This window comes from Porites lutea, chromosome 10 (genome assembly GCF_958299795.1).
Source record: "Porites lutea chromosome 10, jaPorLute2.1, whole genome shotgun sequence".
NCBI lineage: Eukaryota > Metazoa > Cnidaria > Anthozoa > Scleractinia > Poritidae > Porites > Porites lutea.
The window spans coordinates 18,042,968-18,057,670 of NC_133210.1; the positions used below are offsets into that span (position 1 = coordinate 18,042,968).

At 39.5% G+C, this 14,703-nt stretch overlaps 1 protein-coding gene across 1 annotated transcript in view; it reads left to right on the plus strand.

Moving 5' to 3' along the window:
• Nucleotides 1–13,031: 13,031 nt before the first annotated feature.
• Nucleotides 13,032–14,703, plus strand: part of LOC140949612 (limbic system-associated membrane protein-like) — an 8,247-nt gene continuing 6,575 nt past the window's right edge. The window contains exons 1-3 of the mRNA XM_073398769.1: nucleotides 13,032–13,035; nucleotides 13,885–14,151; nucleotides 14,571–14,703. The exon at nucleotides 14,571–14,703 is cut by the window's right edge and continues 146 nt beyond it. Coding sequence (XP_073254870.1) covers nucleotides 13,032–13,035; nucleotides 13,885–14,151; nucleotides 14,571–14,703 — 404 coding nt within the window. The remainder of the gene's footprint in view (nucleotides 13,036–13,884; nucleotides 14,152–14,570) is intronic.

Genomic DNA, 14,703 nt, shown 5'->3' on the forward strand with positions numbered 1-14,703 from the left:
TGCTGTCAGATCTTCTCCTTGATGAATTGTCTATCATTGCCAATGGCGTATCTTATAGCAGAGCCATTTGAGATCCCGCATGCAAGTTTTTGCGGCCACTTTCATGATGCTGAAGACTTGGCAGAATCCCGTTTCATCACTTATCTCAACTTTTATCTCAGGTTTTCCTTGAGGGCAATAACCAAGCATGGCTTTAAATTCTTTCCTCGGAACTTTGTTCCTGTATTTCACCCCGCAGCCAACTTTTCGAAAATCTTGTTTCAGAGATCGGTATAAGGTGAGATGTTTCCATTTTTTATGCAGAAATCATTTTTCAACTGGAGGCAATTCAGTCCCTGGAGGAACCACCATGAGCCCCTCTCTGACAAACCCACGCCTCGAACCATAATCCAGATAATAAAGAACTGGCTCACCCTCATGCACGATAGACCTAGAAATGCTGAAAACTTTCAGAGACCAGACCGGATCAATGGCCTCCTCTGTCCACCTTCAAGCTCTCCAGGGGCATAGAGATATCTTACGTGGGCAGAAGAATCGAGTCTCTTCTCTTTTGTCCCCACGGGCCTTGAGTGGTTGAACGTTTCGCGGAGACCAATTTCTCCTTGATCACCTCAACAGGTTTTTTCCCAGTGAATCGAGTTTTTTCTCCATTCAGAGCCAAGACGACTTTTGGGAGCCTCTTCACCCATTCTCTGGACCTCTCTGCGGATTGGAAGTTCATTTCTTGACTGTACTGATAACTGAAAAGCCGCTCACTCAGAGTTCCAGTGAAACGCTCAACAATTCACTGATCTCTGTGAACGTTCACATTTTCTCTCCTCACTCTCACATCATTCTTAGCCTTCAACCTTTGTTACTTCTCCCATGAATTCTCGACCGGGATCAACCTGAAGAACCTTCGGCCATCTCATCGGTCCTTTCCAGTAAATTTTCTGAAAAGCCTTTGAGACTTCCAAAGAATCCTTTAAAGTGAGTGGTTCTGCGCCCTTGAATCTGCTCGCGATATCAACGACAAAAAGTCCATGCGTACTTGTTAACCTTTTTCGACCTGGGTGTTGGTCTGTCATGAACCAGTTGGTACAGATAGGTAGAACCAAACATCTTTTGGATAAGAAAACCCTTTTATTACTTATAAATAGCTTTGTTTTCAGTAAACTTTTTTTATTGTTCCTCAGTATGGGGGTACACATCTAAACGTAACCTTCACAAACTGCAGTTGGTACAAAATTTTGCTGCCAGAGTTGTATTAGGTTTAAAGACGTTTGACCATATCTCCTAGGGACGGAGATCTCTTAAATGGTTAGATGTTACGGAGAAGGTTCTATTTAATGACTTAGTTTTAGTATTCAAATGTGTAAATGGCTTAGCTCCAGAATATTTATATTTTAGGTAAATATTTTATTAAACGTTCAGCAGTTCACAACAAGAACACAATGGGATGTAACAATTTTGTGGTCCCCCGGTGTAGACTATCAATGGGACAAAGGGCATTTTATTTTCGGGGTCCAAAGGAGTGGAATGGGTGACCTGACAATATGAAGAACACTAAAGATATTGATAGTTTTAAGCGGAGACTTTTTAATAAGATATTTCATACTAAATAATTTTGAATATATTTTGAATAATTTTGAATATATTTTTAATTTAATTGAACTACTGTAAATAAGTTTTCTTTTCTTTTCTTAATTACCAGTATTATGTAATAAGTAACATTGTGACTGAAAAGCCCTGTTGAAGGGAGTCTCAATAAAGTATGTATGTATGTATGTATGTATGTATGTATGTATGTATGTATGTATGTATGTCATGAGGGATGAAAAGAAGATCAGCTTGATGAATCGCATTTGGAGATTGAACATCAAAGGTTGGTCTCGGGATATTCTTTCAAGCGGGCAAATAAATCTGCCAGATGGCCTGTTTCATCAACCAAAGTTTCGTGGCATCTTCAGGGACCCTTTAGCCAACTTTTTCACACCCCCCCCCCCCCCCCCCAATCCCTTCCAAAATCCGTTCGGACTGTAATAAATTGTCGAAAGCTTTGAGTTTTCCATTTTAGAAAAAAACGACTTGCTGCCAATCCAATCGCCAGGGCTGAGGCACCAACGTAAATTATCTCACCTCTTTTTTGAGCTGAGGAAGGCTGGTAAAAATCTGAAAACTGGGGTTCAGTCAAATCTATCTTTTCCTCATGAACCTTTTTATAGAGTTTCAAGGCATAATCTGTGTTCCGGAAATTTTGTTTCGCTTCATCCTTGATTCTATCATTAGTTGAGATCCAATCAGGAAGTTTTGTTCTATTTTCTTCATATTTCTCGTAAGCAGCGTGAAATATTTTTACAAGGCGAGTTCGTGTCGGTTTTTCTCTTCATCGGAATCAGATCCACCACTCAAATACATCGCCAGATATCTTCCACCGACAAATGCAGTGGCATTGATAATTGCTCCTCCAACCATTATTGCTATGCTGACCATTTTGTTTGATATCATATTGATATTAAACATTTTTCTTGCATCTAATCGTCTTCTCTGATTTCCCTAAGATACTCATCAATTATCCTTTGAATCTCAAGGGCCATGATTATGTCAGCCGCCTCAACAAAAACGCAAAGTGCTGCAAATCTCACTCATCGCAAAACCACTGACCATTTTTTAGCCAGCAAAATGCTTTGATCTTCAAGATATTGTTTTGCCACGATTGAAGCCGCGACAACGACTGTGAATTTTACATAATTCATGGGATTGGAACTGGGATCAGAGGTCATTGGCTCTTTGATGACTTTATTCGCGATCCAGCCAAATCCAGCTGCCAAACCAAGCTTTCAAGTGAGCTTGCCATGAACTTGAAGCTGTCGATAAATCGAATCTCATGTTTGATTTCTATTTCTTCCTTTGTTTTTTTGTTGATGTATTTGCCAACCAAGACGTCTTTGCTAAAGATGATGTATTTTTTTCATTATTGGGAATACATTTGATATTTCCTTCATTGTTATACCGAGATTTTTGATGAACAAATGTGAGTCATAATTGGCCAGATTATGGAATATAACTGGGGTGAACTTTGGCTTTTTGAATTTGACGTTACATTTTCGATGGGCAGCGCCGTGATACTTTCCCGAGAAATGACAGTGGTCTCTGACTTGTAATAATCAATTTTTTAATCATCATCAACTAAATCACCGCAGATCCGGCACTCGGTCGCTTCGTTGAAATCAAGCCTGTTTTTGTTGGTGAAGATTGTCTTTTTGGAAAAGGTGAATTTTTTGTGTATCTTCTTGATGTTTTCTTCAAAAATTTCAACAAAGATTCGATTCACATCCTCCTAGTCACCCTTTACTCTGTAAATGACTGGTTTTTCAGAATACAACTCATCGTCAAAACATTTGATGTGATAACAAAACCCACAGGGTTTATGTTTTTGATAGGGATTGGTAAAACTCTTTCCACTTTCTGGTTCATTGCCGCCTGTTGGTTTGACCATAGCTTCAAAGTCTGCATATACCACGAAGGGAACTCTCATTTTCCGGTTATGGCGAGTGGCTCAAGCATCTCAAGCAAAATTCTTTCGATTCCTTGTGATTGGAAACTTGCATTGCCAGCAACCTGTTCAAGTTTTTGATCAGACAATAGTGTTGGGCTTCCCACTACGATATCGACAAAAGGTTAACCATGGGAACGAATTTTTTCTTGCCTATTCTGAGAGGATAAACTTTACTTTTAAAACCAAATACATTCATTAAAATTTGGTTATTTGTCTTCGTTTTTCATGTTGATGATCGCTTTTTTGCCATTCAGTTGTTTGGGAAGCGGGATGTACGATGAACCGCCCGTTGGATCATATTCAGCCAGATTAATTTCAAGATCAACCACTCTTTGAAATCTCCAATTGCTTCCCCTTTGGTTGAAATTGAAAATTCCTTCTTCCATTGGTTCCAAAAACATTCTTAATTCGTCAGCATCGTCATTGCCTTCAAGATTTACTGCCGTCCTGGTACGAAAATGCGCAATAATTGTTTCGGTGTTTCCGCTGATTAAGTCTTGCCTAACCATTTCACAATTTAAAATCAACTTGATTTTTGTTTGGCGATTTTCTCTCATCAGCCTCTTTGCATGAAATCCCTGGGGCCAAAACCTTGTTTTTCGCTCGTAATTGTAAAATGTCTCGCTGCACCTTCAATTGCACTGGCCGTTTGCACAATTTGAAATCTAGGGCGGTTTCTTTTTATCTCTTTGATTTTTTTTGCGCTCGACTTCCTCGGGATTCAATTTTTTTTATTTTTGGTAATCGCCCCTATGATCCCCACCCCCCAACCCAAGCATCTCCTCGAGTTCTCTGATTTCCTTTTTCCGCTTTTCTTATTTTGATTTCTGGAACCCTGATGTATCTTTTTGGTCTGAGAACTGGATTAGCAAAAACTGTTGGAATTCGTTCGTCAAGGATACTTGCAGCAGTTCTTTTCCTATCCCTCTGTTCTGCGAGTCTCAAAGGTCTCCGGGTCCCGGCTCGTTCTTCCGTTTGGGATCCATTTTATATAAATAGACAAAAAAATAGAGTTTTAAAAGCTTTGGTGAAGTTTTTCCAATCCAGAAATGTGGAGTGGAAAAATTCGGAGTGTGGATGAGTGAGAGTTTTTTGCCCAGATCCCTAAAAATCCTGGGCCGCGCCAGGCCATACCCCAAATTTGGTGATTTTTTTTTTCGTCCACAATGTGGAAAGGAAATTCCATGGGCGTGGCACTGCTTTTGGAAAAAATCAGGGTGTTGTTGGGCCAGAAAGTATCCCCAAAACTTTTCAGTAGTTGTAAAAGGGGAATTCTGGGACATTTTTGATCACACCCAGAAGTGGTCTGGACATTTTTTGGGTGTGGTAAAAAATGTTCCAGAATCCCCTTGTGACAACTACTATGTTTGACTGAGGACAATGGTAGCTTCATTGTAAGCCATGGCTGGCAGGACACCATTTACATACAATACATTACAGTACAACAGGCTTATTAACATGTCCCGATTGGGGTTTTCAATATAAATTTAAAATCAGTTGCAAAGAGCAGAAAACTGACCTATAATCACAATATTAAGGGCCTTTTTGAATGGAGATGGGGGACCCCAGGTAGATGAGGTAATCCGCAAGGTGGAGTAACCTACCTGTCCATATAATCTCCCATTTAAATTTGAACATGTTTACATGTTAGGTGGAGTGACCCGTCGATGTGGGTTACCTGGTCTGCCAGACCGGACAACCCACTGAGCCGGGCTCAAATTTTGTCATGTGAAAGTTCCAAGGTGGGGTAATTAATCTGCTTACCTGGAATCAGATTGGTGTTACATCAAATTCGCGCCACATTCGCCGTGGCAGAGGCGTTGCATCGTTAGAAGTGGCAATGGAACAACTTAGCACTGAAAGGTTGCGTGATTATCATTTGCACCCCGGGCCTCCCTCACCTATATGTAAACAGTCCCTGAAACTACTAAATACTATTTAACATGAACTAAAACAAATATAATCCTGAAAATAGTACATAAAAAGATGCCCAAAATTCCCTGTGGATATTTAAAACTCTTACCAAGCACGGGCTCAGGGTGGTTTGCACCAAGGGTATGTGGAACTTTAAAAACCATGGTTAGGTCAGGAAGCTGTAACTTTTCCAGAACTGCGAGGAATTGTCCAAGTTACAAGTTGCGACTACACATTTGGAGACAACGTATTCAGGGACCAAAGCATGAATGTAGTAGGGCCCAAACACGGCTGTCCGCGACAAACAAGCGTTGGGGGTCACTGTTCAATCATTTATTTTAAGTCTGCTCGTGATCATATTCATGCCTTAGGGACTGTGTGCGAGGTTCTCAGGTGCTCTGTGATGCTCCCAACCTCAAAAAATGAGTACTGAGTCGCACATGCCAGAGCACAATAAAGGCCACTAGATGTTCTCTGGTTGTGTGTCAAGTGGGCGGTATTGGAACCCAACGCCGAACTGGTATATTCTAACAATGGTCTAACCAGCCTAAAGTAAGCGGCCTCTTTCGCTCGTGGTTCAAAAGTTTCAGGTTTCCCCTGCCCAAGATCCTATTTGTATGGTTAGTTACATCAGCTTTCCTTGTTACACTTTCACCTGTTCTCTTTTCTCCTCCTGACAGGTCTGAATGCAAGACTATTGATGTACCTCAGTGCAGTCAGTAGAGACATTGAACAATGTAGGGCCCAGCACAGTGCCCCGTGGCACTGTGGGTTCACATATAGATAGATCTTGGCCGGTGTACTTACCGGAAGTATTACAGTTCATTATAAAAAGTTTACTTGACGTAAGTACTAACCACATTTTTAAGGCGTAAAGTTAAGCATCGGCAACTACAAAGTACCAGTTAATTTACTCTATATAGACTTGCCAAGCCTACAGTCCGTTCCAAGCTAGCTCGTTCTCTCTTGTCCGTACCAAGTGAAAAGGGCCGCCTCATGTGATTTAAGCTCCTTCAGACACCTTAGTATTTGACACTGCGGGTTTTCAGTTACTGCAACAAAACCAATTGGCCACAGGCCGTTTAGCATATTCCCAAATAGCATATGTATGTAGGACGGATAGTTTGTTTTCTGTCACTCTAGTCTCGTAGACACGTATAAGGAATTGAGGACATCATGTTTACGGGAATATTCACTAGACAATCCTCCACTAGGAAAACCAGCTGCTGCTGTCGCATTTTAAAACGTTTTATATGGGCATTGCAAGCTCTATCAAGAATGCGCTTGCTTTTCAGCACAGTTCTGTAGCGCGATGTGGCCTATGATATTTCCTAGGATTTACAGCCATATAGGGGGCTAGGACTGTCACCTAGGAAATATGGAAGAATTTGAATTATTAAAACTGGCTTTGGTCTCAATATGCATGTTGATATCATTGGTTAGTTTTGAGTTCACTGTTTTTCAGAGAAATTTGAAAGAATGGCATGATAGGCCATGGACTCATGTTTGCAAGTGCTAAAGGAAAACAACAAAAGTAGGTTTGACAGCGACAATGTCAGGAACAGTGTATTGATCATATCCCATATTACCTTTCGGGATTGTCGCGTGTTCCGACAACCTTTCTCGAAATAGCTGTATAAAACTTTGTTTAGGGTGGATTTCCACTGTTTTGTAATTTTTACGTACGTATGCGAGTAAAACGGACGCGCGTAAAACAGACTTATGCGTGAAAGGCCGTAACTTTAACGTTTACGCGCTACCCTCCATACATTTTCTCTTTTTTTCTTGCAGGCGACAGTGGAAATCCTCCTTTAGTCTTCATCAACGTACACATTTGCATGCAATCTCAGTTGTGCTGGCGTTGGCTAAAAATAAGGTTTAGCACATGTCTTTTGTATTCAGGAGTGTGTCTACTATTGACGAGAGAAGCAAGCTTGACTGACTTAATAGAGAGATTAGAGACCTTAAGATCGAGGTCTGGTCACTTCACTGCAAACAGCAAACTGCAGTTTACGGTTAACGGTTTCACGTTACCCGTGTGCCCATATTTGGGAGTGAGGCTGCCATGTTTGTTTTCATTTCTCCACTTCTATTTTAGCTGAGAATCTGTCTCCAAAATTACGTTTTTTTTTTCAAATAGAATTCCACGATCAACAAGCAAAAGAGTTCTAAGAAGTCTTATTTCTTCTCAAACGTGGGATTGTGATGTTTTAGGGTGTAAAAAACTTTGCGGTAAATCACTTACCTCTGGAGCGTGGTCTAGCCGCACAAACGTGAACCTCAAACCGCAAACCTGACGTCAAGGGCCTGGTCACGTGACCTCTTGACGTTCGAGGTTCGCAGGAAATGCCGAAAAACCTCAATCTTAGGCTCTCTATTTAAAGTCACGTTTACAGCAAACGGCAAACGTCAGTATTGTATCAAGTGACAAAGTTTTCCCTCTACTTGTCGTTTAGTGTTGATTACATCTAAATGAATCGAGAAGTTTCAGGCCAGGTTCATCAATAAGAATAAGTTTGGAGAGTTTTTATCTTCTCATTTCCATATTTGAGAAATTGCCAATGACTTAAATCTGATGTTTGCCGTTTGCCGTGAACGTGATCCTAAACGGAACACGACAAGTTCTGGCGCCATCTTCGGCACTTGCTCTGAATTCCATTTTGCATTTCTAAAGGCCAGAATAATTACGAGCCAGGGAAGTTCAGTGTACACGTTATTAGATTACTGTAATAGTGCTTTGGGAAATAGGCCATTGCGACGAAGAAATGATATCGCAAAAGTCGCCAGGTTTGTATGACTGAACAAATACCCAAATGACAACTTAAAGAATATTGCGTTATTTTCCACAATGGCCTATTGATGTTAAGACTGTTTGGTTTCAAGCATTTTTATAAATAGTTTGCATTTCGTGCGTAAGTTAGAATTATATTTTGTAATCACATGTTTTCTTACAATAATAAAAGTTACAATGAAAAAGACCTCAGAACTGGCAGTTCCGTTCATTGATTAATTTAGTCATTTATACATTAATTGATTGATTCATTGGTTGATTGATTCATTGATTCGTCAATTCCTTCCTTCATTCCTTCTTCACTGTTCTACACTTATGTCGTCAATCTAAACTATTTTAAATATAAAACTTGGATATCTGGATTACTGCAGACTAATTAGAAAGTTAATTGGTTAAACGGTGTTTTTAGGCAACTGTAGCGGCACTAACCAATTCGATCTCACAGTTGACTTAAATATCAAAGTAGCTGCTTCAAACTGTAGAAGAGGACAAGAAAAAGAGGAACCAACAATGTTCTTATTTTTATCTGGATATTGATCAGTCTAACAAACAGGAAACTTTATGTTAACTATATGCACATACATAAAGAAAATAATAAAACAAAAATGACCCCCAACATAAATGTTACTTGGACACCATTTCAGTTTGCATTTAGATTAGGCGTTTTTCTAAAACTAGCGTGGTATTTTTTTAAAATTTCCTTCTGAGGGCAAAAAGATTTCCGAGGGTGTACGAGGTTCTGCGAGACCTGTATCTCTAGCTTTAGAGAAAGCCACGGTTTAAGTGCCCTTTGTATCAGCTGCTAAGCTGATAGGCTGAGAGCAGACATGCTAAGAGAAGCGGGCCTCCAAGTTACACCCCCTCTCCCAAGAAAAGAATTGCGATGCGGAAGTATCTTTTCCCTTTTATAAAACGATGACTCGAAGGCACAGGGAGAACGAAGAATTTGCTATGTTCCTAGCGACAATTATTCCCCATACAGGCCCACTTCTTTTTTCGATTTTGCTGTGCTACATTTTACCATTTCCTTCAGGTAAGTAAATAAAATTTTATCAAAAAAGCAATATCAGATAAAAGGTCTAAAGTAAACAGCAAAAACGCAGCGTCGACCGTCAGGTTAATTTCATATCAACTTCTATTGAGTGTTGGCTAGGGTTGGTTGAGTAAGTAAGTAGGCATTATGAGCAGGCAGTTTTGTGTAGAAATATTTAACTTCGTTTTAATTTCAGCAAGTTTCTCTCTCTTTCTCTCTCTTTCTCTCTCTCTCAGTCATATAGTTTTCCTCGCAGACCAAATTTACGAACTCACTGGTGCAGGTAATTTCCATACGGAACTTTCAAGACCAAACAACTTGCCGACTCATGGATCATCTTACGCGTCAAAGGCATACATCTCAGTTCAAAGATTTCGTATGAGAAAAGCTCGAATTTCTATTAGGATAACTGCTCTTTTGCCCCCACACTCCCTGCCGAAGTTTGAGCCTTCGAGAAACAGGCAAAACCGCTTTTTAAGTTAATGAATTGTAAATTGCGGCGAACGTGCTCATTAACATGTGATCCCTAGATAGATATTTTTGAGAAATTATAAATGCGGAGACTAGGAATGTGTTCGAATAACTTGAACTGCTTGCAAAATAAGACATCACTTCTTTACCACTTTCGACGCACGCGTACGAAATGTAAAATGTAAAAATAAAAATGTTCTAGAAGTTTTAAAATCCTCGAAATATATTTCGCTCTTCGAGCCTCGTCAGTCAATAAAATCTTCATGTAAGATGCACTGAAATAGTCTGCGTGTCCGCTAGTGTCATGTAAGCTAACATGATGTATTCTATTTTACGTGCCGCGCGTGGAACGTGGAATAATTCCATTCGTTCTTAGAGTTAATCAGCGAGCCTTCCGGTACTTGATCTATCGGAACACCCTTCGATATCTGCCTCAACATGGCAGAAGATATCCAACTGATACTTAGGCTATGGTCCCCTTAAGTGTTCCCACTGAGTAAGCAAAGACTCAGATCGAGTTAGACCATGGGAGAATAGTAAACCGGAGTACCTGGAGAAAAACCACAGCATTTACCATGATTGATTCAAAAGGCCCAGTTATCAGTAGTTTCCAAAGAGCAGTTACAGTTGAGTGTAGAGGGCCCGATTGATGCGTAGAAATTACATCTTCATTGGTCAGAAGGTTATACAATTGGTCATAAATAATCCTTTCAAAGCAGAAAACGGAACTCCTTTCTTTTTCCCTCCTGTCGCCAGAGCGCCGCGTAGAGCTTGCTCGCAGGCCATTTACAAAAGAGATCATATAGGGAAATTGAAACCAGATCGGCGCATTCACGTATTATTTAAAGGAATTATTATTAAGACCTGTTGCTTTAGATCTATATAATTTGTTTAGATCTGAGAAAATAATACTCATGCTAGTACAGTGGAAACCCGATATAACGATACTCGATATAACGATCTTCCCGCGGCCGGTATAACGATGAATACTCTTTGTCCAGGCAGAAGTTACAGTAAAATGTATGGAACACAACCCCAATATTACAATCTTTGATATAGCGTTATCCCGATTTAACGATGAGAATTTAGCGGACCGAACGTAAAATCCCTCCCCGATATAACGATATTATCAGTACACTATCACAATTTAAGCAAAACATTGAATTTAATACAATATCATTGCAGTAATGGAGTAATCTTCAACGTTTCTGTCAACCGCTTTGCACGATGATGTACGAAAATGATGCTGTGTTGTAAGCCTCTTTATCAACTTTATCCTCCTTGTCATTCAGTTCTTTTAGGTTTACCCGATATAACGATTTTTTTGCAATTTTACGGCCATATCGTTGTATCAGGAGTTTCGATATAACGATTCTTTCATATAACGATATAATTTATACTGCTCCCTTCGCATATCGTTATATCGGGGTTCCACTGTAGAAGAGAAACTGAACTTGTTATTATTAATTTACATTTATATTATTAATATAACCTAAAAAATTGTTATCTTTGGACGTATTTCATTGGCAAGTCGGGGTCGACATGTTGAGAAATGGTAAATCAAATCAGTAGAAAGCTCACTAGAATTAGAAATAATGATATCATTCAATTTCAATAGACCTTTTTACCGATACGGCAGCCATATTGAATTAATTAGATTTAAGGAGTATTATAGGATGCCCGGGGGTCATAAGCACTATCCGATAAACTCGCTTCGTATTTACGCGCGCTTTTCGGGCCAATTTTTCTTGAAGCTTCCTGGAAAAAGATTGTAATGGGAAAAAAGATCGTTGTGCCGTGTTTGAAAGTAATAATGATGACCTTTTTCCCGAGAAATATACAATGAAGTTCTCCTTTTTGCCCAAAAAGCGGGCGTAAATACTGAGCGAGTGCCCCCTTGGCATACCATAATACTCCTTAAATCTAATAAATTCAATATGGCCGCCGTATCGGTAAAAGGGCCAGCCTGATTTAGATAGATAAGAGCCTGTGAACAGGCAAACAAAGAGCCTGTTCACAGGCTATTTCGCAGACAGACTTAATCGGAGTTCGTTTCGTATGTGGTGCATGCTAGTCAGTGGCCAATGAAATTCTATTACCATAAAGCAGCATTACTGGTGCATGTGTATGATATGTAATTATTCAAAGCCTGCACCACAGACGAAACTTAACTCTGGTTAAATTAAATTACGTCTGCGACACAGATCAAATTATTCATTGATTTCAAATTTATACAGATTGTCAACCAACTTTAACTCCATTAAGGGGGAGTAAAGTTTATGCTATTGATGGATCCAACTATTACGATTTGACTTGGACTACAACACTGATGGACGCACAATCAAAGAGGTGCAGCTGAAATATAGTGGCACAGGAAGTGTTGATACAACTGTGGCTGGAAAAACTCCCGAGGGACAACTTCAAGTCAACCCAGCAAGTAGCTACACGGATAGCAAAATCAGCTTCTCTGGATCATTATCAGGAAATGTTGGACAGATCACTTTCCGGATATCCAACATTGTTCAGAGTGACAGCAGGATATTTAAATGTGACCTATCTTTCAACTCATTTAACCCCCCTGATATACAAAGGTCTGTTGAACTTGTAGTAGTCGGTAAGTATTTCGGGAAATGCCATGCAGTCTCGATATGTAAGGTCACTTTATGGAGGTTTTACCCATAAAAAGAATGGGTTGAAATGTTCAATAGTAGAAATAAAATATAAGTGATAATGCGACCGACCTTTTTAAAATTACTTTTTACAAGAAGTGAGCAATTTTCTCGAAACTATCTTTCAAAACTGCATTCTTTTGGACCGGCTGTCAGAGATCGATGTGTTTTTTCTATTTGACGAATTAAGTGATGATACCGAAGAGAATTTTGTGATCAGCGATTCAAATATTAATGGCAATTAATAGAATAAGGATATTTTAAGTACTTAATACTTAAACTGAAATGTTCTTTCAGATGATTAACGGCCTCATTGAAAATTTATTATATGCAGAGCCTCTGAGTTTCCTAATGTCGAGTGTGCATCTTACAACAGTGGACATTCAAGGAAAATGGGCGCTCAAGAAATCGTATAATTTTTGCATAGTAGACCTTTTTGCTACGTAATGTGACCTCCAGGAAATTTCGCATAATTAATCAAGAATATTTTTCACATCGCTATCAGAAGCCTTAACTATTTGCACTTAGTTGGTGATAAACCCTGAAGGTTTTCTTCAGTTCCTTCTTTTTACTTGTGATCTATAACCAATGAAAAGAAGAGAATTATCGGTTAAGATGGGTTACTTCAAGGATTTTCAGGGGAATGTTACTATTTTCTAGCAGGTTCTTTTTTAAAATGAAGTTCTTAGTTCTGCAGCTTCTGTGCATGTGCATCCTGTCAAACCCATGCGTAGGAGAAATTTTAAGATATTAAAGGACGTTGCCCCTTTCTGTGCTACACATTCATTAAACATACGTACACGTTCTGCTGCTGAATCATCTTTTAGAAACTAATAAAAACAGAGTTTTGAAGGGGCAATACAGTTACTGGAAATTCAGTAGTTTTTATTGTGGTCCACAAATACTAGACGAAAAAAAAAAAAAAAAAAAAGATAATTGACAGTGACAGTACCATGGTGAGATATCTGTAGGTAAACCAACTGGTTATTTACAAGCGTGACCGAGGAGTTGCACTCAGGACTACCTAGAACAAAACCAGCTAGTGGCAAGGGCGGGAACTAAATTTGGGGCCTCCGGACTGCAATTCCAGCGCTCTAACCACTTGTAGCCCCATGTAAGGGAATATCCGAGACTGTCTTAGATTCTGGATTCCACAACGGGGATTCCGGAATCCAATTACTGGATTCTAGGTCTTTTTCAGTGGACCTTAGATTCCGGATTCCAATTGTTAGTGGGATTCCGGATTCCTACAGCTGTATTCCAGCCCAGGGTTCAGGATTCCACAAGCAAAAATTTCCCGGATTCCCTCACATTGGGCGACACTTGGCCACGCTGCTTTCCAATAAGCAGAGACATTTGAGACACACCCTGAGACGCATGTGGGAATGTTTACATTATACTTTATACATTATTACGTTATACATTACACTGTTTACATTATTGCTGATCATTGTTCTCTCATCCACAGTTGCACCAAAACTCACTCTGAAATCTCAAAATCAAACAGTAAATGAAAGTGATACAATAACACTACTGTGTGTTGCCACTGGCGACCCCAACCCAAATATCACGTGGACAAAAGGCTCTACTGTTTTGCAGCAAACCTCAATTTCCAACTATACCATATCATCAGCTGCCAAGGATGATTCAGGAACATACACTTGTACAGCTCAAGTTACTGTACCAGGACTGAGTGTGCAACCTGATAACTACCAAGTGACTCTGACAGTGAGACGTAAGTATTCCATCGATACAAATTCAATAAAAATTTAAAATGTAGTTCTAAAAGATACATTGAAAAACACATAGTGCAACCTGATAATTAAAAAGTTACCGTTAGGCTGACACGTAAGCATGCCAAGTAAAAATTTCTATAGAAGTTAAAAACTCATTTTTTCATAGGCACTGAAAAACATATGATACCATGGAAACGAACTGGTGAGGAGCTTTTATGCTCAGGGGCGTTGCCGGGGGAGTTCCGGTGTACCAAAGACCCCCCTCTTCCTTTGTAAAAAGCATGCCTTTTCCTTTTCCTGTAAAATCGCAAGGAAATTAATAAAACGAAGTACACGTTAAAGGTGATTTTATACGTAACTATTATTACTAATTTTATGCAATTTCAAAACACTGTACTATTTTTTGTCATGTTTTTAGACAAGCCTGTGATAACATCTCTGACAGGCAATCAAACAGTGAATGATGGCACTGATGTGCTATTCTTCTGTCAAGCTGATGCTGTTCCCACACCTACCGCATACAACTGGTTCAAAAATGGAGTACCAATACC